The following is a 26145-nucleotide window of genomic DNA, read 5'->3' as shown; positions in this document are numbered from 1 at the left end:
GAATACAATTATAGTCAGAGACCTGTCTGGAGACCACATGGGCAACATCATGAAGAGACCTTCATGAGGAAATGTTACACCAGTCCTACTCCCGAGATTTGGTTTGATGTGGCATAATGTACAGTAGCCGGACCTCTCTAGGTGCACTCAGCTCAGCATTATGTTGATTTGGTCATGGAAGCAGGCCATGCAACTGTGAGCAGCCTGTATGGCCTAAACGTGCTACCATGACCTGCAACATCTCCCATTGAGAACATCTGCAACGTCATTGGTTGGCAACTGCAGAGGGCGCTGCCAGCAGGGCATCTTCATGGTTTGTGTACCCAAGTGCATTCAGTGTGGCAGAACATTCCTCAGACATCCATTAATAACTTCACTGATAGCGTGCCAAGGCATGTAAGTGCCTGTATTTCTGTAGGTGGTATAGATACTCAATACTGATTAAATCGAGATGTTTTCAATATTTTGTTTTTATTTTTTTCCTAATTTGCATATCATTACATGTCTATCTATCGTCTGATTTCCATCAGTCTATGGCTTTTCCTTTTTGATGTTGCAGCTCTAATGTTGAGGTGTCTATTTACTATGTAAAGAGTGTCACATTGTTATATAAATGCCTCATGTTGTATCTGCTCCTCCTATGAAGTCATTTACAAGGTCACCTTCACCAACAGAGCTGTTCTCCAGGCCGGAGATTAGACTGACCCCATCCACAGTTAGAACAGGTGACAACATGACCCTGACGTGTGAGACGAGGCTCAGTCCACACAGACCGACCACAGAACTGCAGTTCACTTTCTACAGAGATGGACGGGAAGTCCAGAGATTAAGCTCATCTAATAACTATGAATTTACGGCCGTTCAGCTGGAGGATTCTGGGAATTATACATGCGAAGTGAGAACATTAGATAACAGAGTTTGGAAAAGGAGTCAACAGTTACATGTCCAGATATTTGGTGAGTATTAGTGGGGTGCTCATTAACCCTTTAGTGACGGAGCTTTTTTGTTTTTTCCTACTTCCTTTTAAAAAATCGTAGCTCCTTTATTTATCCATCGACGTCGCTGTATGTTGGCTTGTTTTTTGCGGGACGAGTTGTGTTTTTCAATGGCACTATTTATTGTACCATATAATGTACTGAAAAACTTTTAAAAAATTCTACGCGGAGAGAAATGGAAAAAAACCCGACATTCCATCATCTTTCGGTGCGTCCTGTTTCTACGGCACACAAACTGCAACAGGAACGACCTGATATTTTTATTCTATGGGTCAGCACGATTACTACGATACCAAAGTTATATAGTACTTTTTGCTGTAGTACTTGTATTTTTTTTTAAAGATATTTAATTTTTTTTCAATTATTTTCTGCGGTCATTTTGTGCGCGCGATAACTTTTTTTTTTTCCGTCGACGTAGTTGTGCAAGGGCTCATTTTTTGCGGGATGTAGTTTCCGATACTATCAATTTGGAATACATACGACTTTTTGATCGCTTTTTATTGCGTTTTTTCTGGGAGACAGGGTAACTAAAAAAGTGTATTTCTGGCGTTCTTTATTTTTTTTTTCGGACGACGTTCACCGTGCAGGAAAAATAATGCGCTACTTTGATAGAAGGACTTTTGCGGACGCAGTGATATCAAATACATATTTTTATTTTATGATTTAGATTTTTTAGTAATTGATATGGCAAAAGGGGGGTGATTTAAACTTTTATAACTTTTTTTTTAACAATGAAAAAAACTTTATTGATCTTTTTTCTTACTGTACTTTGAAGTCCCCCTGCGGGACATTAACATGCGATGCTTTGATCGCTCCTGCAGTATGACGTAATGCTATGGCATTACGTCATACTGCTTTTTGACAGGCAGTCTATGAAGCCACCCTGTGTGGATGGCTTGATAGGCAGTCTGTTAAGACAGCCCTGGGGCCTTTCATTAGGCCCCCGGCTGCCATGACACCTGCACGGCTCCCCCGATCTCACCGCGGTGGGGCCGTGCGGGACCCCCGAACAGCGTTCAGGGCATTTAAAGGGTTAATAGCCGCGATCGGCCAAACGCGGCTATTGCAAGCGGGTGTCAGCTGTAATAAACAGCTGATGCCCGCGCTGTATGGAGGGAGATAGCGCCGCTGCCTCCCTCCATAACGTCCTGCAATAGCAGGACGTAGTTTTACTATAGCCCCGTCACTAAGGGGTTAAACTCCACTTGCTAAAAACAATAGCAGATAATGTCCTGCTGTGTGTCATCCACTTCTTCTGATGGCCCCTCATGTGACAATGACATCCTTTACAGGTGACAATTATTTTCCATACTGGTAACAAGCATTTCCAGTATCTGCCACAGTCTCTTCTCTGGTACAAGTGACAATCACATCCTATATCTGGGACTTTGTCATTTAACCCCTTAAGGACCACGGTATTTCAGTCCTAAAGGATCAGACACTTTTTAGGGATTTTACCTATCTGGTGGATTTACAGCCCTATTTTTTTTTGTTCACCTACCAAAATTATTTTTGCTGCATTTTTTTCCTTGACATATAGGGCTATTTTTTTTTCACTAACTTTCCCCCCCATTTCTCTTATCAGGGGTGAAAAGCTAAAAAAAAAAATATATATATATATTTTTTTTTTCTTTAAGTTAGTATAATTACACTAAAATAAAGTACAGAAATCGGTTCCTCATTTTGTTTTGGCCATTTTGATCTATAATTTATATAGTTTTGGCTCACTGGGCGCATATGGCGATGGTTTTGGTTGGTGTCAGCGGTGGGTTATTTTTCTTTTTTTGTATATATTTATTTTATTCTGTAATTTTTTTTAAACTTATTTTTGTAACTTTTTTTAAACACCTTTATTCCCCATGATGTCGTATAACACCTCTTGGGGTCATTCATATTGTCTTTGTTTTCAATATTTCATATTTTTCCACTGTAACTGGGGCATCCATAGGTGCCCCAGTTATACAGGAGAACATTCACCTGTAATGACAGTAGTCTCTAACCGAGTCAATCTGGGTCTGCTAGAACCATGCAACTCTGCTGTGGCATGGGGCACCTGACGGTTACATGATTGCCAGGCCACATAGTGGGACATTTCCTCTTTCACTCTTTAGTACGTAGCGCTCATTGAGTGCTATGTAGACTGGAAAGGAGGAAGCAGAAATAGTTTATATCCTCCCAGGACCCTACCTGTTCCCGCTTGATTGAAGGAGCAGAAGCTTTAATCTTGCTCCATATTTCTGCTATCAAGCAGGATTAAAACCCAGGACCAAGCGCCATAAATTTACCGTGCTTGGCCCTTAAAGGGTTAAAGTGTTAAAAAAAAGACAGGAAAATAACTTTTTCTAAACTCTCATTTCTGGTTCTATTACTTCAGATGGAAACCAAAAATACCGGAATTTCGCACAGATAAACACAATACGTCTGATAATGTCCGGACTGATCGTTATTATCGGCTTTATTATTCTATGCCATCACCTGAAGAGTGAAGTAGGCCGGTCTGAAGATGTAAACAGAGAAGAAGATGGGACTGAATTGGAGAATATTGCCAGACAACCCCTTTAATTAGTCATATTTTCAGATGCTATTACTGTGCAATCTTAAAAGGCTTGTCAAGACTAGAAGTTAATCCTATTCCATGGGACTAACCATCTGATCAGTCAGGATCCTAACAGTCACAAGAACAGGGGTCCATTGTACCCCAAATAAATGCAGCAGTAATAGAGCATGCATGAAGCAGCTCTTCATATCAAGGGGCCTGCTTGAGGTAGCCAAACACATTGAAACAAATAGAGTGCTAGCGCACATGTTGGCTGCTGCTCCAGTCATTGGAGGCTTTTGTTATCCCTTTTCTTGTGTTCAGTGGAAGTCCCAGTGGTCAAACACCCACCAATTGGATACTGATCCACTATCCTGTGGATATCCTGTGGATAAGTAACTTCTAATCTTGACACATCCCCATTAAACATTGGGGTATTATTGTACTGTGGATGCAAGTGTTCAATAAATGTCCTTATCCTGTACCCCAAGTGTCAGCGTGTCATTCTGTCCCCCAAGTATTAGCGTGTCATTATCCTGTCCCCCAAGTATCAGCGTGTCATTATCCCGTACCCCAAGTATCAGCGTGTCATTATCCTGTCCCCCAAGTATCAGTGTGTCATTATCCTGTCCCCCAAGTGTCAGTGTGTCATTATCCTGTCCCCCAAGTGTCAGTGTGTCATTATCCTGTCCCCCAAGTATCAGTGTCATTATCCTGTCCCCCAAGTATCAATGTGTCATTATAAGGTCCCCCAGGTATCAGCGTGTCATTATCCTGTACCCCAAGTATCAGTGTGTCATTATCCTGTCCCCCAAGTATCAGCGTGTCATTATCCCGTACCCCAAGTATCAGCGTGTCATTATCCCGTACCCCAAGTGTCAGTGTGTCATTATCCTGTCCCCCAAGTATCAGTGTGTCATTATCCTGTCCCCCAAGTGTCAGTGTGTCATTATCCTGTACCCCAAGTATCAGCGTGTCATTATCCTGTCCCCCAAGTATCAGTGTCATTATCCTGTCCCCCAAGTATCAATGTGTCATTATAAGGTTCCCCAGGTATCAGCGTGTCATTATCCTGTACCCCAAGTATCAGTGTGTCATTATCCCGTCCCCCAAGTGTCAGTGTGTCATTATCCTGTCCCCCAAGTATCAGTGTGTTATTATCCTGTCCCCCAAGTATCAGCATGTCATTATCCTGTACCCCAAGTGTCAGTGTGTCATTATCCTGTCCCCCAAGTATCAATGTGTCATTATAAGGTCCCCCAAGTATCAGTGTATCATTATCCTGTCCCCTAAGTATCAGTGTATCATTATCCTGTACCCCAAGTATCAGTGTGTCATTATCCTGTACCCCAAGTATCAGCGTGTCATTATCCTGTCCCCCAAGTATCATCCTGTCATTATCCTGTACCCCAAGTGTCAGCGTGTCATTATCCTGTCCCCTAAGTATCAGTGTGTCATTATCCTGTCCCCCAAGTATCATCCTGTCATTATCCTGTACCCCAAGTATCAGCGTGTCATTATCCCTTCCCCCCAAGTATCAGCGTGTCATTATCCTGTCCCCCAAGTATCAGTGTGTCATTATCCTGTCCCCCAAGTGTCAGCATGTCATTATCCTGTCCCCCAAGTATCAGCGTGTCATTATCCTGTACCCCAAGTGTCAGTGTGTCATTATCCTGTCCCCCAAGTGTCAGCATGTCATTATCCTGTACCCCAAGTATCAGCGTGTCATTATCCTGTACCCCAAGTGTCAGCGTGTCATTATCCTGTCCCCCAAGTATCAGTGTTTCATTATCCTGTCCCCCAAGTATCAGCGTGTCATTATCCTGTACCCCAAGTATCAGCGTGTCATTATCCTGTCCCCCAAGTATCAGCGTGTCATTATCCTGTCCCCCAAGTATCAGCGTGTCATTATCCTGTACCCCAAGTGTCAGTGTGTCATTATCCTGTCCCCCAAGTATCAATGTGTCATTATAAGGTCCCCCAAGTATCAGCGTGTCATTATCCTGTCCCCCAAGTATCAGCGTGTCATTATCCTGTACCCCAAGTGTCAGCGTGTCATTATCCTGTCCCCCAAGTATCAGTGTGTCATTATCCTGTCCCACAAGTATCAGCGTGTCATTATCCTGTCTCCCAAGTGTCAGCGTGTCATTATCCTTTCCCCCAAGTATCAGTGTGTCATTATCCTGTCCCCCAAGTATCAGCGTGTCATTATCCTGTCCCCCAAGTGTCAGCGTGTCATTATCCTGTCCCCCAAGTATCAGTGTGTCATTATCCTGTCCCCCAAGTATCAGTGTGTCATTATCCTGTACCCCAAGTGTCAGCGTGTCATTATCCTGTCCCCCAAGTATCAGTGTTTCATTATCCTGTCCCCCAAGTATCAGTGTGTCATTATCCTGTACCCCAAGTATCAGCGTGTCATTATCCTGTCCCCCAAGTATCAGCGTGTCATTATCCTGTCCCACAAGTGTCAGTGTGTCATTATCCTGTCCCCCAAGTGTCAGTGTGTCATTATCCTGTCCCCCAAGTGTCAGTGTGTCATTATCCTGTCCCCCAAGTGTCAGTGTGTCATTATCCTGTCCCCCAAGTATCAGCGTGTCATTATCCTGTCCCCCAAGTATCAGCGTGTCATTATCCTGTACCCCAAGTATCAGTGTGCCATTATCCTGTCCCCCAAGTATCAGCGTGTCATTATCCTGTCCCCCAAGTATCAGTGTCATTATCCTGTCCCCCAAGTATCAGCGTGTCATTATAAGGTCCCCCAGGTATCAGTGTGTCATTATCCTGTACCCCAAGTATCAGTGTGTCATTATCCTGTACCCCAAGTATCAGTGTGTCATTATCCTGTACCTCAAGTATCAGTGTGTCATTATCCCGTCCCCCAAGTGTCAGTGTGTCATTATCCTGTACCCCAAGTATCAGTGTGTCATTATCCCGTCCCCCAAGTATCATTGTATCATTATCCTGTACCCCAAGTATCAGTGTGTCACTATCCTGTCCCCCAAGTATCAGCGTGTCATTATCCTGTCCCCCAAGTATCAGCGTGTCATTATCCTGTCCCCCAAGTATCAGTGTGTCATTATCCTGTACCCCAAGTAAAAGCGTGTCATTATCCTGTACCCCAAGTATCAGTGTGCCATTATCCTGTCCCCCAAGTATCAGCGTGTCATTATCCTGTCCCCCAAGTATCAGTGTCATTATCCTGTCCCCCAAGTATCAGCGTGTCATTATAAGGTCCCCCAGGTATCAGTGTGTCATTATCCTGTAACCCAAGTATCAGTGAGTCATTATCCTGTCCCCCAAGTATCAGTGAGTCATTATCCTGTCCCCCAAGTATCAGTGTGTCATTATCCTGTCCCCCAAGTATTAGCGTGTCATTATCCTGTACCCCAAGTATTAGCGTGTCATTATCCTGTACCCCAAGTATCAGTGTGTCATTATCCTGTCCCCCAAGTATCAGTGTGTCATTATCCTGTACCTCAAGTATAAGTGTGTCATTATCCCGTCCCCCAAGTGTCAGTGTGTCATTATCCTGTACCCCAAGTATCAGTGTGTCATTATCCCGTCCCCCAAGTATCATTGTATCATTATCCTGTACCCCAAGTATCAGTGTGTCATTATCCTGTCCCCCAAGTATCAGCGTGTCATTATCCTGTCCCCCAAGTATCAGTGTATCATTATCCTGCCCCCCAAGTATCAGTGTATCATTATCCTGCCCCCCAAGTATCAGCGTGTCATTATCCTGCCCCCCAAGTATCAGCGTGTCATTATCCTGCCCCCCAAGTATCAGTGTGTCATTATCCTGTCCCCCAAGTATCATTGTATCATTATCCTGTCCCCCAAGTATCAGTGTATCATTATCCTGTACCCCAAGTATCAGCGTGACATTATCCTGTCCCCCAATTATCAGCGTGTCATTATCCTGTCCCCCAAGTATCAGCGTATCATTATCCTGTACCCCAAGTGTCAGCGTGTCATTATCCTGTCCCCCAAGTATCAGCATATCATTATCCTGTACCCCAAGTGTCAGTGTGTCATTATCCTGCACCCCAAGTATCATTGTGTCATTATCCTGTCCCCCACGTATCAGCGTGACATTATCCTGTCCCCCAAGTATCAGCATATCATTATCCTGTACCCCAAGTGTCAGCGTATCATTATCCTGTACCCCAAATATCAGTGTTATTATCCTGTCCCCCAAGTATCAGCGTGACATTATCCTGTCCCCCAAGTATCAGCATATCATTATCCTGTACCCCAAGTATCATTGTGTCATTATCCTGTCCCCCAAGTATCAACGTGTCATTATCCCGTCCCCCAAATATCAGTGTGTCATTATCCTGACCCCCAAGTATCAGTGTGTCATTATCCTGTACCCCAAGTATCAGCGTACCATTATCCTGTACCCCAAGTATCAGCATGTCATTATCCTGCCCCCCAAGTATCAGAGTGTCATTATCCTGTAACCCAAGTATCAGTGAGTCATTATCCTGTCCCCCAAGTATCAGTGTGTCATTATCCTGTCCCCCAAGTATTAGCGTGTCATTATCCTGTACCCCAAGTATTAGCGTGTCATTATCCTGTACCCCAAGTATCAGTGTGTCATTATCCTGTCCCCCAAGTATCAGCGTGTCATTATCCTGTACCCCAAGTATAAGCGTGTCATTATCCTGTACCCCAAGTATTAGCATGTCATTATCCTGTACCCCAAGTATCAGTGTGTCATTATCCTGTCCCCCAAGTATCAGTGTGTCATTATCCTGTCCCCCAAGTGTCAGTGTGTCATTATCCTGCACCCCAAGTATCATTGTGTCATTATCCTGTCCCCCAAGTATCAACGTGTCATTATCCCGTCCCCCAAATATCAGTGTGTCATTATCCTGACCCCCAAGTATCAGTGTGTCATTATCCTGTACCCCAAGTATCAGCGTACCATTATCCGGCACCCCAAGTATCAGCATGTCATTATCCTGCCCCCCAAGTATCAGAGTGTCATTATCCTGTAACCCAAGTATCAGTGTGTCATTATCCTGTCCCCCAAGTATTAGCGTGTCATTATCCTGTACCCCAAGTATCAGTGTGTCATTATCCTGTAACCCAAGTATTAGCGTGTCATTATCCTGTACCCCAAGTATCAGCGTGTCATTATCCTGTACCCCAAGTATTAGCGTGTCATTATCCTGTACCCCAAGTATCAGCGTGTCATTATCCTGTCCCCCAAGTATCAGTGTGTCATTATCCTGTCCCCAAGTATCAGCGTGTCATTATCCTGTACCCCCAATATCAGTGTGTCATTATCCTGTCCCCAAGTATCAGCGTGTCATTATCCTGTACCCCAAGTATCAGCGTACCATTATCCTGTACCCCAAGTATCAGCATGTCATTATCCTGTCCCCCAAGTATTAGCGTGTCATTATCCTGTACCCCAAGTATCAGTGTGTCATTATCCTGTAACCCAAGTATCAGCGTGTCATTATCCTGTCCCCCAAGTATTAGCGTGTCATTATCCTGTAACCCAAGTATCAGTGTGTCATTATCCTGTACCCCAAGTATCAGTGTGTCATTATCCTGTCCCCCAAGTATTAGCGTGTCATTATCCTGTACCCCAAGTATCAGCGTGTCATTATCCTGTACCCCAAGTATTAGCGTGTCATTATCCTGTACCCCAAGTATTAGCGTGTCATTATCCTGTCCCCCAAGTATCAGTGTGTCATTATCCTGTCCCCCAAGTATCAGTGTGTCATTATCCTGTCCCCAAGTATCAGCGTGTCATTATCCTGTACCCCCAATATCAGTGTGTCATTATCCTGTCCCCAAGTATCAGCGTGTCATTATCCTGTACCCCAAGTATCAGCGTACCATTATCCTGTACCCCAAGTATCAGCGTGTCATTATCCTGTACCCCAAGTATCAGTGTGTTATTATCCTGTCCCCCAAGTATCAGTGTGTCATTATCCTGTCCCCCAAGTATCAGTGTGTCATTATCCTGCACCCCAAGTATCAGCATATCATTATCCTGTCCCCCAAGTATCAGCGTGTCATTATCCTGTCCCCCAAGTATCAGCGTGTCATTATCCTGTACCCCAAGTATCAGTGTATCATTATCCTGTCCCCCAAGTATCAGTGTGTCATTATCCTGTCCCCCAAGTATCAGCGTGTTATTATCCTGTCCCCCAAGTATCAGTGTATCATTATCCTGTACCCCAAGTATCAGTGTGTCATTATCCTGTACCCCAAGTATCAGTGTATCATTATCCTGTACCCCAAGTATCAGGTGTCATTATCCTGTCCCCCAAGTATCAGGTGTCATTATCCCGTCCCCCAAGTATCAGCGTGTCATTATCCTGTCCCCCAAGTATCAGCGTGTCATTATCCTATCCCCCAAGTATCAGTGTGTCATTATCCTGTCCCCAAGTATCAGCGTGTCATTATCCCGTACCCCAAGTATCAGCGTGTCATTATCCTGTCCCCCAAGTATCAGTGTGTCATTATCCTGTCCCCCAAGTATCAGTGTGTCATTATCCTGTCCCCCAAGTGTCAGTGTGTCATTATCCTGTACCCCAAGTATCAGCGTGTCATTATCCTGTCCCCCAAGTATCAGTGTCATTATCCTGTCCCCCAAGTATCAATGTGTCATTATAAGGTCCCCCAGGTATCAGCGTGTCATTATCCTGTACCCCAAGTATCAGTGTGTCATTATCCTGTCCCCCAAGTATCAGCGTGTCATTATCCCGTACCCCAAGTATCAGCGTGTCATTATCCCGTACCCCAAGTGTCAGTGTGTCATTATCCTGTCCCCCAAGTATCAGTGTGTCATTATCCTGTCCCCCAAGTGTCAGTGTGTCATTATCCTGTACCCCAAGTATCAGCGTGTCATTATCCTGTCCCCCAAGTATCAGTGTCATTATCCTGTCCCCCAAGTATCAATGTGTCATTATAAGGTCCCCCAGGTATCAGCGTGTCATTATCCTGTACCTCAAGTATCAGTGTGTCATTATCCCGTCCCCCAAGTATCAGTGTGTCATTATCCTGTCCCCCAAGTATCAGTGTGTTATTATCCTGTACCCCAAGTATCAGTGTGTCATTATCCTGTACCCCAAGTATCAGTGTGTCATTATCCCGTCCCCCAAGTGTCAGTGTGTCATTATCCTGTACCCCAAGTATCAGTGTGTCATTATCCCGTCCCCCAAGTATTAGCGTGTCATTATCCTGTCCCCCAAGTATCAGTGTGTCATTATCCTGTCCCCCAAGTATCAGTGTGTTATTATCCTGTACCCCAAGAATCAGTGTGTCATTATCCTATACCCCAAGTATCAGTGTGTCATTATCCCGTCCCCCAAGTGTCAGTGTGTCATTATCCTGTACCCCAAGTATCAGTGTGTCATTATCCTGTCCCCAAGTATCAGTGTTATTATCCTGTCCCCCAAGTATCAGTATGTCATTATCCTGTCCCCCAAGTATCAGCGTGTCACTATCCTGTCCCCCAAGTATCAGCATGTCATTATCATGTACCCCAAGTATCAGCGTGTCATTATCCCTTCCCCCCAAGTATCAGTGTGTCATTATCCTGTCCCCCAAGTATCAGTGCGTCATTATCCTGTCCCCCAAGTGTCAGCATGTCATTATCCTGTCCCACAAGTATCAGCGTGTCATTATCCTGTCCCCCAAGTATCAGCATGTCATTATCCTGTACCCCAAGTGTCAGTGTGTCATTATCCTGCCCCCCAAGTATCAGTGTGTCATTATCCTGTCCCCCAAGTATCATCCTGTCATTATCCTGTACCCCAAGTGTCAGCGTGTCATTATCCTGTCCCCCAAGTATCAGTGTGTCATTATCCTGTCCCACAAGTATCAGCGTGTCATTATCCTGTACCCCAAGTGTCAGTGTGTCATTATCCTGTCCCCCAAGTGTCAGTGTGTCATTATCCTGTCCCCCAAGTATCAATGTGTCATTATAAGGTCCCCCAAGTATCAGTGTATCATTATCCTGTCCCCTAAGTATCAGTGTGTCATTATCCTGTCCCCCAAGTATCATCCTGTCATTATCCTGTACCCCAAGTGTCAGCGTGTAATTATCCTGTCCCCTAAGTATCAGTGTGTCATTATCCTGTCCCCCAAGTATCATCCTGTCATTATCCTGTACCCCAAGTATCAGCGTGTCATTATCCCTTCCCCCCAAGTATCAGTGTGTCATTATCCTGTCCCCCAAGTATCAGTGTGTCATTATCCTGTCCCCCAAGTATCAGTGTGTTATTATCCTGTCCCCCAAGTATCAGCATGTCATTATCCTGTACCCCAAGTGTCAGTGTGTCATTATCCTGTCCCCCAAGTATCAATGTGTCATTATAAGGTCCCCCAAGTATCAGTGTATCATTATCCTGTACCCCAAGTATCAGTGTATCATTATCCTGTACCCCAAGTATCAGTGTGTCATTATCCTGTACCCCAAGTATCAGCGTGTCATTATCCTGTCCCCCAAGTATCATCCTGTCATTATCCTGTACCCCAAGTGTCAGCGTGTCATTATCCTGTCCCCTAAGTATCAGTGTGTCATTATCCTGTCCCCCAAGTATCATCCTGTCATTATCCTGTACCCCAAGTATCAGCGTGTCATTATCCCTTCCCCCCAAGTATCAGTGTGTCATTATCCTGTCCCCCAAGTATCAGTGTGTCATTATCCTGTCCCCCAAGTGTCAGCATGTCATTATCCTGTCCCACAAGTATCAGCGTGTCATTATCCTGTACCCCAAGTGTCAGCGTGTCATTATCCTGTCCCCCAAGTATCAGTGTTTCATTATCCTGTCCCGCAAGTATCAGTGTGTCATTATCCTGTACCCCAAGTATCAGCGTGTCATTATCCTGTCCCCCAAGTATCAGCGTGTCATTATCCTGTCCCCCAAGTATCAGCGTGTCATTATCCTGTACCCCAAGTGTCAGTGTGTCATTATCCTGTCCCCCAAGTATCAATGTGTCATGATAAGGTCCCCCAAGTATCAGCGTGTCATTATCCTGTACCCCAAGTGTCAGCGTGTCATTATCCTGTCCCCCAAGTATCAGTGTGTCATTATCCTGTCCCCCAAGTGTCAGCGTGTCATTATCCTGTCCCACAAGTATCAGCGTGTCATTATCCTGTCCCCCAAGTGTCAGCGTGTCATTATCCTTTCCCCCAAGTATCAGTGTGTCATTATCCTGTCCCACAAGTATCAGCGTGTCATTATCCTGTCCCCCAAGTGTCAGCGTGTCATTATCCTGTCCCCCAAGTGTCAGCGTGTCATTATCCTGTCCCCCAAGTATCAGTGTGTCATTATCCTGTACCCCAAGTGTCAGCGTGTCATTATCCTGTCCCCCAAGTATCAGTGTTTCATTATCCTGTCCCCCAAGTATCAGTGTGTCATTATCCTGTACCCCAAGTATCAGCGTGTCATTATCCTGTCCCCCAAGTATCAGCGTGTCATTATCCTGTCCCCCAAGTATCAGCGTGTCATTATCCTGTCCCCCAAGTATCAGCGTGTCATTATCCTGTCCCCCAAGTATCAGCGTGTCATTATCCTGTCCCCCAAGTATCAGTGTGTCATTATCCTGTCCCCCAAGTATCAGTGTGTCATTATCCTGTCCCACAAGTGTCAGTGTGTCATTATCCTGTCCCCCAAGTATCAGTGTGTCATTATCCTGTACCCCAAGTATCAGCGTGTCATTATCCTGTCCCCCAAGTATCAGCGTGTCATTATCCTGTCCCCCAAGTATCAGTGTGTCATTATCCTGTCCCCCAAGTGTCAGTGTGTCATTATCCTGTCCCCCAAGTGTCAGTGTGTCATTATCCTGTCCCCCAAGTGTCAGTGTGTCATTATCCTGTCCCCCAAGTATCAGCGTGTCATTATCCTGTCCCCCAAGTATCAGCGTGCCATTATCCTGTACCCCAAGTATCAGTGTGCCATTATCCTGTCCCCCAAGTATCAGCGTGTCATTATCCTGTCCCCCAAGTATCAGCGTGTCATTATCCTGTACCCCAAGTATCAGTGTGTCATTATCCTGTACCCCAAGTATCAGTGTGTCATTATCCTGTCCCCAAGTATCAGTGTGTCATTATCCTGTACCCCAAGTATCAGTGTGTCATTATCCTGTACCCCAAGTATCAGTGTGTCATTATCCTGTACCTCAAGTATCAGTGTGTCATTATCCCGTCCCCCAAGTGTCAGTGTGTCATTATCCTGTACCCCAAGTATCAGTGTGTCATTATCCCGTCCCCCAAGTATCATTGTATCATTATCCTGTACCCCAAGTATCAGTGTGTCATTATCCTGTCCCCCAAGTATCAGCGTGTCATTATCCTGTCCCCCAAGTATCAGCGTGTCATTATCCTGTCCCCCAAGTATCAGCGTGTCATTATCCTGTCCCCCAAGTATCAGCGTGTCATTATCCTGTCCCCCAAGTATCAGCGTGTCATTATCCTGTCCCCCAAGTATCAGCGTGTCATTATCCTGTCCCCCAAGTATCAGTGTGTCATTATCCTGTCCCCCAAGTATCAGCGTGTTATTATCCTGTCCCCCAAGTATCAGTGTATCATTATCCTGTACCCCAAGTATCAGTGTGTCATTATCCTGTACCCCAAGTATCAGTGTATCATTATCCTGTACCCCAAGTATCAGGTGTCATTATCCTGTCCCCCAAGTATCAGGTGTCATTATCCCGTCCCCCAAGTATCAGCGTGTCATTATCCTGTCCCCCAAGTATCAGCGTGTCATTATCCTATCCCCCAAGTATCAGTGTGTCATTATCCTGTCCCCAAGTATCAGCGTGTCATTATCCCGTACCCCAAGTATCAGCGTGTCATTATCCTGTCCCCCAAGTATCAGTGTGTCATTATCCTGTCCCCCAAGTATCAGTGTGTCATTATCCTGTCCCCCAAGTGTCAGTGTGTCATTATCCTGTACCCCAAGTATCAGCGTGTCATTATCCTGTCCCCCAAGTATCAGTGTCATTATCCTGTCCCCCAAGTATCAATGTGTCATTATAAGGTCCCCCAGGTATCAGCGTGTCATTATCCTGTACCCCAAGTATCAGTGTGTCATTATCCTGTCCCCCAAGTATCAGCGTGTCATTATCCCGTACCCCAAGTATCAGCGTGTCATTATCCCGTACCCCAAGTGTCAGTGTGTCATTATCCTGTCCCCCAAGTATCAGTGTGTCATTATCCTGTCCCCCAAGTGTCAGTGTGTCATTATCCTGTACCCCAAGTATCAGCGTGTCATTATCCTGTCCCCCAAGTATCAGTGTCATTATCCTGTCCCCCAAGTATCAATGTGTCATTATAAGGTCCCCCAGGTATCAGCGTGTCATTATCCTGTACCTCAAGTATCAGTGTGTCATTATCCCGTCCCCCAAGTATCAGTGTGTCATTATCCTGTCCCCCAAGTATCAGTGTGTTATTATCCTGTACCCCAAGTATCAGTGTGTCATTATCCTGTACCCCAAGTATCAGTGTGTCATTATCCCGTCCCCCAAGTGTCAGTGTGTCATTATCCTGTACCCCAAGTATCAGTGTGTCATTATCCCGTCCCCCAAGTATTAGCGTGTCATTATCCTGTCCCCCAAGTATCAGTGTGTCATTATCCTGTCCCCCAAGTATCAGTGTGTTATTATCCTGTACCCCAAGAATCAGTGTGTCATTATCCTATACCCCAAGTATCAGTGTGTCATTATCCCGTCCCCCAAGTGTCAGTGTGTCATTATCCTGTACCCCAAGTATCAGTGTGTCATTATCCTGTCCCCAAGTATCAGTGTTATTATCCTGTCCCCCAAGTATCAGTATGTCATTATCCTGTCCCCCAAGTATCAGCGTGTCACTATCCTGTCCCCCAAGTATCAGCATGTCATTATCATGTACCCCAAGTATCAGCGTGTCATTATCCCTTCCCCCCAAGTATCAGTGTGTCATTATCCTGTCCCCCAAGTATCAGTGCGTCATTATCCTGTCCCCCAAGTGTCAGCATGTCATTATCCTGTCCCACAAGTATCAGCGTGTCATTATCCTGTCCCCCAAGTATCAGCATGTCATTATCCTGTACCCCAAGTGTCAGTGTGTCATTATCCTGCCCCCCAAGTATCAGTGTGTCATTATCCTGTCCCCCAAGTATCATCCTGTCATTATCCTGTACCCCAAGTGTCAGCGTGTCATTATCCTGTCCCCCAAGTATCAGTGTGTCATTATCCTGTCCCACAAGTATCAGCGTGTCATTATCCTGTACCCCAAGTGTCAGTGTGTCATTATCCTGTCCCCCAAGTGTCAGTGTGTCATTATCCTGTCCCCCAAGTATCAATGTGTCATTATAAGGTCCCCCAAGTATCAGTGTATCATTATCCTGTCCCCTAAGTATCAGTGTGTCATTATCCTGTCCCCCAAGTATCATCCTGTCATTATCCTGTACCCCAAGTGTCAGCGTGTAATTATCCTGTCCCCTAAGTATCAGTGTGTCATTATCCTGTCCCCCAAGTATCATCCTGTCATTATCCTGTACCCCAAGTATCAGCGTGTCATTATCCCTTCCCCCCAAGTATCAGTGTGTCATTATCCTGTCCCCCAAGTATCAGTGTGTCATTATCCTGTCCCCCAAGTATCAGTGTGTTATTATCCTGTCCCCCAAGTATCAGCATGTCATTATCCTGTACCCCAAGTGTCAGTGTGTCATTATCCTGTCCCCCAAGTATCAATGTGTCATTATAAGGTCCCCCAAGTATCAGTGTATCATTATCCTGTACCCCAAGTATCAGTGTATCATTATCCTGTACCCCAAGTATCAGTGTGTCATTATCCTGTACCCCAAGTATCAGCGTGTCATTATCCTGTCCCCCAAGTATCATCCTGTCATTATCCTGTACCCCAAGTGTCAGCGTGTCATTATCCTGTCCCCTAAGTATCAGTGTGTCATTATCCTGTCCCCCAAGTATCATCCTGTCATTATCCTGTACCCCAAGTATCAGCGTGTCATTATCCCTTCCCCCCAAGTATCAGTGTGTCATTATCCTGTCCCCCAAGTATCAGTGTGTCATTATCCTGTCCCCCAAGTGTCAGCATGTCATTATCCTGTCCCACAAGTATCAGCGTGTCATTATCCTGTACCCCAAGTGTCAGCGTGTCATTATCCTGTCCCCCAAGTATCAGTGTTTCATTATCCTGTCCCGCAAGTATCAGTGTGTCATTATCCTGTACCCCAAGTATCAGCGTGTCATTATCCTGTCCCCCAAGTATCAGCGTGTCATTATCCTGTCCCCCAAGTATCAGCGTGTCATTATCCTGTACCCCAAGTGTCAGTGTGTCATTATCCTGTCCCCCAAGTATCAATGTGTCATGATAAGGTCCCCCAAGTATCAGCGTGTCATTATCCTGTACCCCAAGTGTCAGCGTGTCATTATCCTGTCCCCCAAGTATCAGTGTGTCATTATCCTGTCCCCCAAGTGTCAGCGTGTCATTATCCTGTCCCACAAGTATCAGCGTGTCATTATCCTGTCCCCCAAGTGTCAGCGTGTCATTATCCTTTCCCCCAAGTATCAGTGTGTCATTATCCTGTCCCACAAGTATCAGCGTGTCATTATCCTGTCCCCCAAGTGTCAGCGTGTCATTATCCTGTCCCCCAAGTGTCAGCGTGTCATTATCCTGTCCCCCAAGTATCAGTGTGTCATTATCCTGTACCCCAAGTGTCAGCGTGTCATTATCCTGTCCCCCAAGTATCAGTGTTTCATTATCCTGTCCCCCAAGTATCAGTGTGTCATTATCCTGTACCCCAAGTATCAGCGTGTCATTATCCTGTCCCCCAAGTATCAGCGTGTCATTATCCTGTCCCCCAAGTATCAGCGTGTCATTATCCTGTCCCCCAAGTATCAGCGTGTCATTATCCTGTCCCCCAAGTATCAGCGTGTCATTATCCTGTCCCCCAAGTATCAGTGTGTCATTATCCTGTCCCCCAAGTATCAGTGTGTCATTATCCTGTCCCACAAGTGTCAGTGTGTCATTATCCTGTCCCCCAAGTATCAGTGTGTCATTATCCTGTACCCCAAGTATCAGCGTGTCATTATCCTGTCCCCCAAGTATCAGCGTGTCATTATCCTGTCCCCCAAGTATCAGTGTGTCATTATCCTGTCCCCCAAGTGTCAGTGTGTCATTATCCTGTCCCCCAAGTGTCAGTGTGTCATTATCCTGTCCCCCAAGTGTCAGTGTGTCATTATCCTGTCCCCCAAGTATCAGCGTGTCATTATCCTGTCCCCCAAGTATCAGCGTGCCATTATCCTGTACCCCAAGTATCAGTGTGCCATTATCCTGTCCCCCAAGTATCAGCGTGTCATTATCCTGTCCCCCAAGTATCAGCGTGTCATTATCCTGTACCCCAAGTATCAGTGTGTCATTATCCTGTACCCCAAGTATCAGTGTGTCATTATCCTGTCCCCAAGTATCAGTGTGTCATTATCCTGTACCCCAAGTATCAGTGTGTCATTATCCTGTACCCCAAGTATCAGTGTGTCATTATCCTGTACCTCAAGTATCAGTGTGTCATTATCCCGTCCCCCAAGTGTCAGTGTGTCATTATCCTGTACCCCAAGTATCAGTGTGTCATTATCCCGTCCCCCAAGTATCATTGTATCATTATCCTGTACCCCAAGTATCAGTGTGTCATTATCCTGTCCCCCAAGTATCAGCGTGTCATTATCCTGTCCCCCAAGTATCAGCGTGTCATTATCCTGTCCCCCAAGTATCAGCGTGTCATTATCCTGTCCCCCAAGTATCAGCGTGTCATTATCCTGTCCCCCAAGTATCAGCGTGTCATTATCCTGTCCCCCAAGTATCAGCGTGTCATTATCCTGTCCCCCAAGTATCAGTGTGTCATTATCCTGTCCCCCAAGTATCAGTGTGTCATTATCCTGTCCCACAAGTGTCAGTGTGTCATTATCCTGTCCCCCAAGTATCAGTGTGTCATTATCCTGTACCCCAAGTATCAGCGTGTCATTATCCTGTCCCCCAAGTATCAGCGTGTCATTATCCTGTCCCCCAAGTATCAGTGTGTCATTATCCTGTCCCCCAAGTGTCAGTGGGTCATTATCCTGTCCCCCAAGTGTCAGTGTGTCATTATCCTGTCCCCCAAGTGTCAGTGTGTCATTATCCTGTCCCCCAAGTATCAGCGTGTCATTATCCTGTCCCCCAAGTATCAGCGTGCCATTATCCTGTACCCCAAGTATCAGTGTGCCATTATCCTGTCCCCCAAGTATCAGCGTGTCATTATCCTGTCCCCCAAGTATCAGCGTGTCATTATCCTGTACCCCAAGTATCAGTGTGTCATTATCCTGTACCCCAAGTATCAGTGTGTCATTATCCTGTCCCCAAGTATCAGTGTGTCATTATCCTGTACCCCAAGTATCAGTGTGTCATTATCCTGTACCCCAAGTATCAGTGTGTCATTATCCTGTACCTCAAGTATCAGTGTGTCATTATCCCGTCCCCCAAGTGTCAGTGTGTCATTATCCTGTACCCCAAGTATCAGTGTGTCATTATCCCGTCCCCCAAGTATCATTGTATCATTATCCTGTACCCCAAGTATCAGTGTGTCATTATCCTGTCCCCCAAGTATCAGCGTGTCATTATCCTGTCCCCCAAGTATCAGCGTGTCATTATCCTGTCCCCCAAGTATCAGCGTGTCATTATCCTGTACCCCAAGTATCAGCGTGTCATTATCCTGTACCCCAAGTATCAGTGTGTCATTATCCTGTACCCCAAGTATCAGTGTGTCATTATCCTGTCCCCCAAGTATCATTGTATCATTATCCTGTACCCCAAGTATCATTGTATCATTATCCTGTACCCCAAGTATCAGCGTGACATTATCCTGTCCCCCAAGTATCAGCGTGTCATTATCCTGTCCCCCAAGTATCAGCGTATCATTATCCTGTACCCCAAGTGTCAGCGTGTCATTATCCTGTCCCCCAAGTATCAGCGTATCATTATCCTGCACCCCAAGTATCATTGTGTCATTATCCTGTCCCCCACGTATCAGCGTGACATTATCCTGTCCCCCAAGTATCAGCATATCATTATCCTGTACCCCAAGTGTCAGTGTGTCATTATCCTGCACCCCAAGTATCATTGTGTCATTATCCTGTCCCCCACGTATCAGCGTGACATTATCCTGTCCCCCAAGTATCAGCATATCATTATCCTGTACCCCAAGTGTCAGTGTGTCATTATCCTGTCCCCCACGTATCAGCGTGTCAGTATCCTGTCCCCCAAGTATCAGCGTGTCATTATCCTGTACCCCAAGTATCAGTGTGCCATTATCCTGTCCCCCAAGTATCAGCGTGTCATTATCCTGTCCCCCAAGTATCAGTGTCATTATCCTGTACCCCAAGTATCAGCGTGTCATTATAAGGTCCCCCAGGTATCAGTGTGTCATTATCCTGTAACCCAAGTATCAGTGAGTCATTATCCTGTCCCCCAAGTATCAGTGAGTCATTATCCTGTCCCCCAAGTATCAGTGTGTCATTATCCTGTCCCCCAAGTATTAGCGTGTCATTATCCTGTACCCCAAGTATTAGCGTGTCATTATCCTGTACCCCAAGTATCAGTGTGTCATTATCCTGTCCCCCAAGTATCAGTGTGTCATTATCCTGTACCCCAAGTATCAGTGTGTCATTATCCTGTACCTCAAGTATCAGTGTGTCATTATCCCGTCCCCCAAGTGTCAGTGTGTCATTATCCTGTACCCCAAGTATCAGTGTGTCATTATCCCGTCCCCCAAGTATCATTGTATCATTATCCTGTACCCCAAGTATCAGTGTGTCATTATCCTGTCCCCCAAGTATCAGCGTGTCATTATCCTGTCCCCCAAGTATCAGTGTATCATTATCCTGCCCCCCAAGTATCAGTGTATCATTATCCTGCCCCCCAAGTATCAGCGTGTCATTATCCTGCCCCCAAGTATCAGTGTGTCATTATCCTGTCCCCCAAGTATCATTGTATCATTATCCTGTACCCCAAGTATCAGCGTGACATTATCCTGTCCCCCAAGTATCAGCGTGTCATTATCCTGTCCCCCAAGTATCAGCGTATCATTATCCTGTACCCCAAGTGTCAGCGTGTCATTATCCTGTCCCCCAAGTATCAGCATATCATTATCCTGTACCCCAAGTGTCAGTGTGTCATTATCCTGCACCCCAAGTATCATTGTGTCATTATCCTGTCCCCCACGTATCAGCGTGACATTATCCTGTCCCCCAAGTATCAGCATATCATTATCCTGTACCCCAAGTGTCAGCGTATCATTATCCTGTACCCCAAATATCAGTGTTATTATCCTGTCCCCCAAGTATCAGCGTGACATTATCCTGTCCCCCAAGTATCAGCATATCATTATCCTGTACCCCAAGTATCATTGTGTCATTATCCTGTCCCCCAAGTATCAACGTGTCATTATCCCGTCCCCCAAATATCAGTGTGTCATTATCCCGACCCCCAAGTATCAGTGTGTCATTATCCTGTACCCCAAGTATCAGCGTACCATTATCCTGTACCCCAAGTATCAGCATGTCATTATCCTGCCCCCCAAGTATCAGAGTGTCATTATCCTGTAACCCAAGTATCAGTGAGTCATTATCCTGTCCCCCAAGTATCAGTGTGTCATTATCCTGTCCCCCAAGTATTAGCGTGTCATTATCCTGTACCCCAAGTATTAGCGTGTCATTATCCTGTACCCCAAGTATCAGCGTGTCATTATCCTGTCCCCCAAGTATCAGCGTGTCATTATCCTGTACCCCAAGTATTAGCGTGTCATTATCCTGTACCCCAAGTATTAGCATGTCATTATCCTGTACCCCAAGTATCAGTGTGTCATTATCCTGTCCCCCAAGTGTCAGTGTGTCATTATCCTGCACCCCAAGTATCATTGTGTCATTATCCTGTCCCCCAAGTATCAACGTGTCATTATCCCGTCCCCCAAATATCAGTGTGTCATTATCCTGACCCCCAAGTATCAGTGTGTCATTATCCTGTACCCCAAGTATCAGCATGTCATTATCCTGCCCCCCAAGTATCAGAGTGTCATTATCCTGTAACCCAAGTATCAGTGTGTCATTATCCTGTCCCCCAAGTATTAGCGTGTCATTATCCTGTACCCCAAGTATCAGTGTGTCATTATCCTGTACCCCAAGTATCAGTGTGTCATTATCCTGTAACCCAAGTATCAGCGTGTCATTATCCTGTCCCCCAAGTATCAGCGTGTCATTATCCTGTAACCCAAGTATCAGTGTGTCATTATCCTGTACCCCAAGTATCAGTGTGTCATTATCCTGTCCCCCAAGTATCAGCGTGTCATTATCCTGTACCCCAAGTATTAGCGTGTCATTATCCTGTACCCCAAGTATCAGCGTGTCATTATCCTGTCCCCCAAGTATCAGTGTGTCATTATCCTGTCCCCAAGTATCAGCGTGTCATTATCCTGTACCCCCAATATCAGTGTGTCATTATCCTGTCCCCAAGTATCAGCGTGTCATTATCCTGTACCCCAAGTATCAGCGTACCATTATCCTGTACCCCAAGTATCAGCATGTCATTATCCTGTCCCCCAAGTATTAGCGTGTCATTATCCTGTACCCCAAGTATCAGTGTGTCATTATCCTGTAACCCAAGTATCAGCGTGTCATTATCCTGTCCCCCAAGTATTAGCGTGTCATTATCCTGTAACCCAAGTATCAGTGTGTCATTATCCTGTACCCCAAGTATCAGTGTGTCATTATCCTGTCCCCCAAGTATTAGCGTGTCATTATCCTGTACCCCAAGTATCAGTGTGTCATTATCCTGTCCCCCAAGTATCATTGTGTCATTATCCTGTCCCCCAAGTATTAGCGTGTCATTATCCTGTACCCCAAGTATCAGCGTGTCATTATCCTGTACCCCAAGTATTAGCGTGTCATTATCCTGTACCCCAAGTATCAGCGTGTCATTATCCTGTCCCCCAAGTATCAGTGTGTCATTATCCTGTCCCCCAAGTATCAGTGTGTCATTATCCTGTCCCCAAGTATCAGCGTGTCATTATCCTGTACCCCCAATATCAGTGTGTCATTATCCTGTCCCCAAGTATCAGCGTGTCATTATCCTGTACCCCAAGTATCAGCGTACCATTATCCTGTACCCCAAGTATCAGCATGTCATTATCCTGCCCCCCAAGTATCAGCGTGTCATTATCCTGTACCCCAAGTATCAGTGTGTTATTATCCTGTCCCCCAAGTATCAGCGTGTCATTATCCTGTCCCCCAAGTATCAGTGTGTCATTATCCTGCACCCCAAGTATCAGCATATCATTATCCTGTCCCCCAAGTATCAGTGTGTCATTATCCTGCCCCCCAAGTATCAGAGTGTCATTATCCTGCACCCCAAGTATCAGCGTGTCATTATCCTGTCCCCCATGTATCAGTGTGTCATTATCCTGTCCCCCAAGTATCAGTGTGTCATTATCCTGCACCCCAAGTATCAGCATATCATTATCCTGTACCCGAAATGTCACTGTGTCATTATTGTATACCCCCAGTATTAATGTGTGATTATCCAGTAAAGACCGTAATGAACGCCCAAAGGCCATGGGTTAAGGTCCACATGAGATGGTTCACAGTGAGTGAGAATTTAAGATTTAATAGGAGTTAGGAAGAGGGAGGAGGAAAAGGGGGAGAAAAGTGCAGGAGAGGCAGCTGGAAGTGAGAAAATCTGGGAAGAAGAAGGGAGAGAGCAGAGAGGTTTCTTACATAACTGATGGAAATAGAAGCTGTGCTGGAGCAGCTCTGTGATGCTACTGGAGTCCACACACCAGAGCTGCTGCAGAGAAAGATGGAGGACATGCTGGAGAGTGGGGAGCGGTGATTGTACTGCCAGATGGTCTGGAGTGCTGGCTACAGGGAGCTAGGCCTCCGACTCATTTCAGCCCAGAGGTAGTGCCTAGGGTCTGCCGGAGTCTGGGAAGCCCCTCCCTTTCCATACCTGCCAGCAGGGAGAGTCGGCCTAGGAGGAATCGTATGAGACACCGGGGCTCAACAGTGGGTGGTGGGTCCTGTTCTAAAACGGGGGTAAGGCCTTGCACCCAGCAGACAGAAGAGAACAGAAGAGACACTGCAGGAAGCTCACCTGGGGATGCACCAATTGAAGAGCTTCCCTGTCATCCATCAGAAGAGAGACAAGAAGAGAAGGCCTGGGGATTAGCAGAGGTTCGGTCAGGCTGTCAGCGGGTCAGTGGCAATGGGCAGCAGTCAGCTGGTCTTGTAGCATGCAGGAGGGCTTCATCCTCAGAGACAGCAGTAACAGCTTCTGCAGCAGAGGGTTCGTCGCAGGCAGTCCAGATTTTGAAAGGTTTGACCAATTATAGAAGGCGAAACGTTAGTGACATCTTGTTGGGTTGTCCAGCGTCCGGGGACAACGGCTGGTGGGGTCACAGCTCCTACACAGCCTGGTGTGTATGTGCACCAATGGAAGTTTGTTGGGAGCTGTATCTATTTGCAACACCCCAATGAACTTACTGTCCATATGGCCGGAGGCAAAGTCCTTGTCAGGTGATACCAACTCTCTGACTGGACACTCAGGATGATATGCCGCAGAAATAACGGAGGCGAGTCCAGTGGTAGTTTTAGTAATCTGAGAGAATGCAGTTTTTCTAACTGAAATAAATTGAGTACACGGTTCTCTGTTAAATGTATTTGCAGTAAGCACACCAAAATGCAGCAACAAGCAGGCAATTTGAATACAACACGAAGATGCAGCAGTATTGAATTGAAGATACTCTAATTTCAACGCTCTCTCACTTCCTTTCCTGGGTATTGTTTAATTAGACAGTCTCCCCACTAGTGGATTTAGATGAATAATTGAGTTGATTTGACCAAAGGATTTATGAAGCAGAGGGACAAGTGGCTGTATGCTAATCCTGGCTTTGATTTCACTGGGTAGCTATAACTCACTGTTTGTTGAAGATGGACCTCAAAAAAGTTCTGCTTTTCCTCTGCTGCAGGATTCCAAGGGAGTGGGTTTTTCACCTCACTCTACCTCAGGCGAAAAACGTGATGAAACTGACTCCTCCTCTCTGATTACTGAACTGCAACCTCTCCTTACTCCCACCTGGCTAAGTCTGCCTAAGTGTTCTCTGTCACTCCCTTATATAACCTATCTTTCCTTCCCGCACTTCTAAACTCCTCCCACTCTAGCATAGAGACTTGTATGTTTGTTTCCCGCCCTTGGGGCTCTGCACCAGTGAAATTAAACCTGACTGCCAGCCAATGAGAGATCAGCTAACATCAGTGTTAAGCTCTGTGCTTAGAGCAGAAGGGAGACACAGGGTGTCTCCCACGGATGGCACCTTCTGGATCCAGGGACGGCATACAGACAGGTGAGACAGGACAAGTGTGCTGTGAGTGGTCTGTAGGATCCACTGGGCCACTACATATTCCTATTGTAACGGTACATCCTATGGGGCATTGCAGTGCTTTAAGAAAGAAAAACAGATGAGGAATACCTAGTTTTGGAAAAAAGGATGATGCCGGTGAAATTACCAGGATTAGTTCTGTTCCTAAATATGTTCTCGGGGAGGCTCAAAGTGCAGCTTTTGTTTTTAGGTTTGTTTAAGGGTTTTATTGCCTTTACATTGAGTCACCTTTTCCAATAAAAATTTCCAGTCTGCCTTTATGTATCCAGTAGTAATTAGGGAAATCCTGCAAAAGGAGGTGCTCTTGAGTCGCATGTTGGGGCCTTTCATGGAACCTCCTTTTCTAGATTTTGTCATTTCCCCTTTGGGTGTAGTCCTCGAAAAAGAGCTAAATAAATTTGGCAAATACATCATTTATCACATCCAAAAGTTGCGTCGGTCAATGATGGTATAGATCTGAAACATTGTTCTGTGGTGTATATGTCATGTGATGTGGCAGTTACTTAGGTGCAAAAATATGGCAAAGACTGATATTGAATTGGCCTTTCACCTTCTCCCGATTCATCCTGAAAACATTTGTTTGTTGGGATGTTATTGGGAATGATCAATCTTTGTGGATAGAAATTTGCCTATTGGTTGTTTGATTTCTTGTGCATACTTTGAGGCATTTAGCTCATTCTTGGAGTGGGTGGTAAGAGATGTATCAGATATTAGCTCGGTGATACATTACCTGGAGGATTTTTTATGTCAAGGCCCTTCTAATTAGCGATATGTTTTACTCTTCTTTCGACAGTACAGTTTTAGGGTCCTGTTAGCTCCTGAAAAAAAGGGCCTTCTGCTGGCTTGCATTACTGTAGACACGGGGGTTATGGAATTTAGGTTACCAACAAGAGGTCAACAGGGCCCAGCTGGTCAATAAGATTATACTGCGAGATTTACATTCTCTGTAGGGTAAACTTAAAGGGGTTGTCCCGCGAAACAAAGTGGGGGTATACACTTCTGTATGGCCATATTAATGCACTTTGTAATGTACATCGTGCATTAATTATGAGCCATACAGAAGTTATTCACTTACCTGCTCCGTTGCTAGCGTCCTCGTCTCCATGGTGCCGTCTAATTTTCAGCGTCTAATCGCCGGATTAGACGCGCTTGCGCAGTCCGGTCTTCTTCTTTTCTGAATGGG

The 26145-nt window shown here is 45.6% G+C and overlaps 2 protein-coding genes across 2 annotated transcripts in view; one reads left to right on the top strand and one right to left on the bottom strand.

The window, feature by feature from the left end:
- The window catches only part of LOC136571902 (Fc receptor-like protein 5), a 51780-nt gene extending 48208 nt beyond the window's left edge, over positions 1–3572 (top strand). The window contains exons 7-8 of the mRNA XM_066572518.1: positions 675–956; positions 3370–3572. Of these exons, the coding sequence (XP_066428615.1) occupies positions 675–956; positions 3370–3557 (470 nt within the window). The 3' untranslated portion in view covers positions 3558–3572. The remainder of the gene's footprint in view (positions 1–674; positions 957–3369) is intronic.
- Positions 1–26145, bottom strand: part of LOC136633421 (death-associated protein kinase 2-like) — a 704757-nt gene that overhangs the window by 355663 nt on the left and 322949 nt on the right. The window lies entirely within an intron of this gene.

The sequence above is a fragment of the Eleutherodactylus coqui genome, chromosome 6 (genome assembly GCF_035609145.1).
Source record: "Eleutherodactylus coqui strain aEleCoq1 chromosome 6, aEleCoq1.hap1, whole genome shotgun sequence".
Classification (NCBI taxonomy): Eukaryota; Metazoa; Chordata; class Amphibia; order Anura; family Eleutherodactylidae; genus Eleutherodactylus; species Eleutherodactylus coqui.
This window is presented reverse-complemented; position numbering and strand designations above follow the sequence as displayed.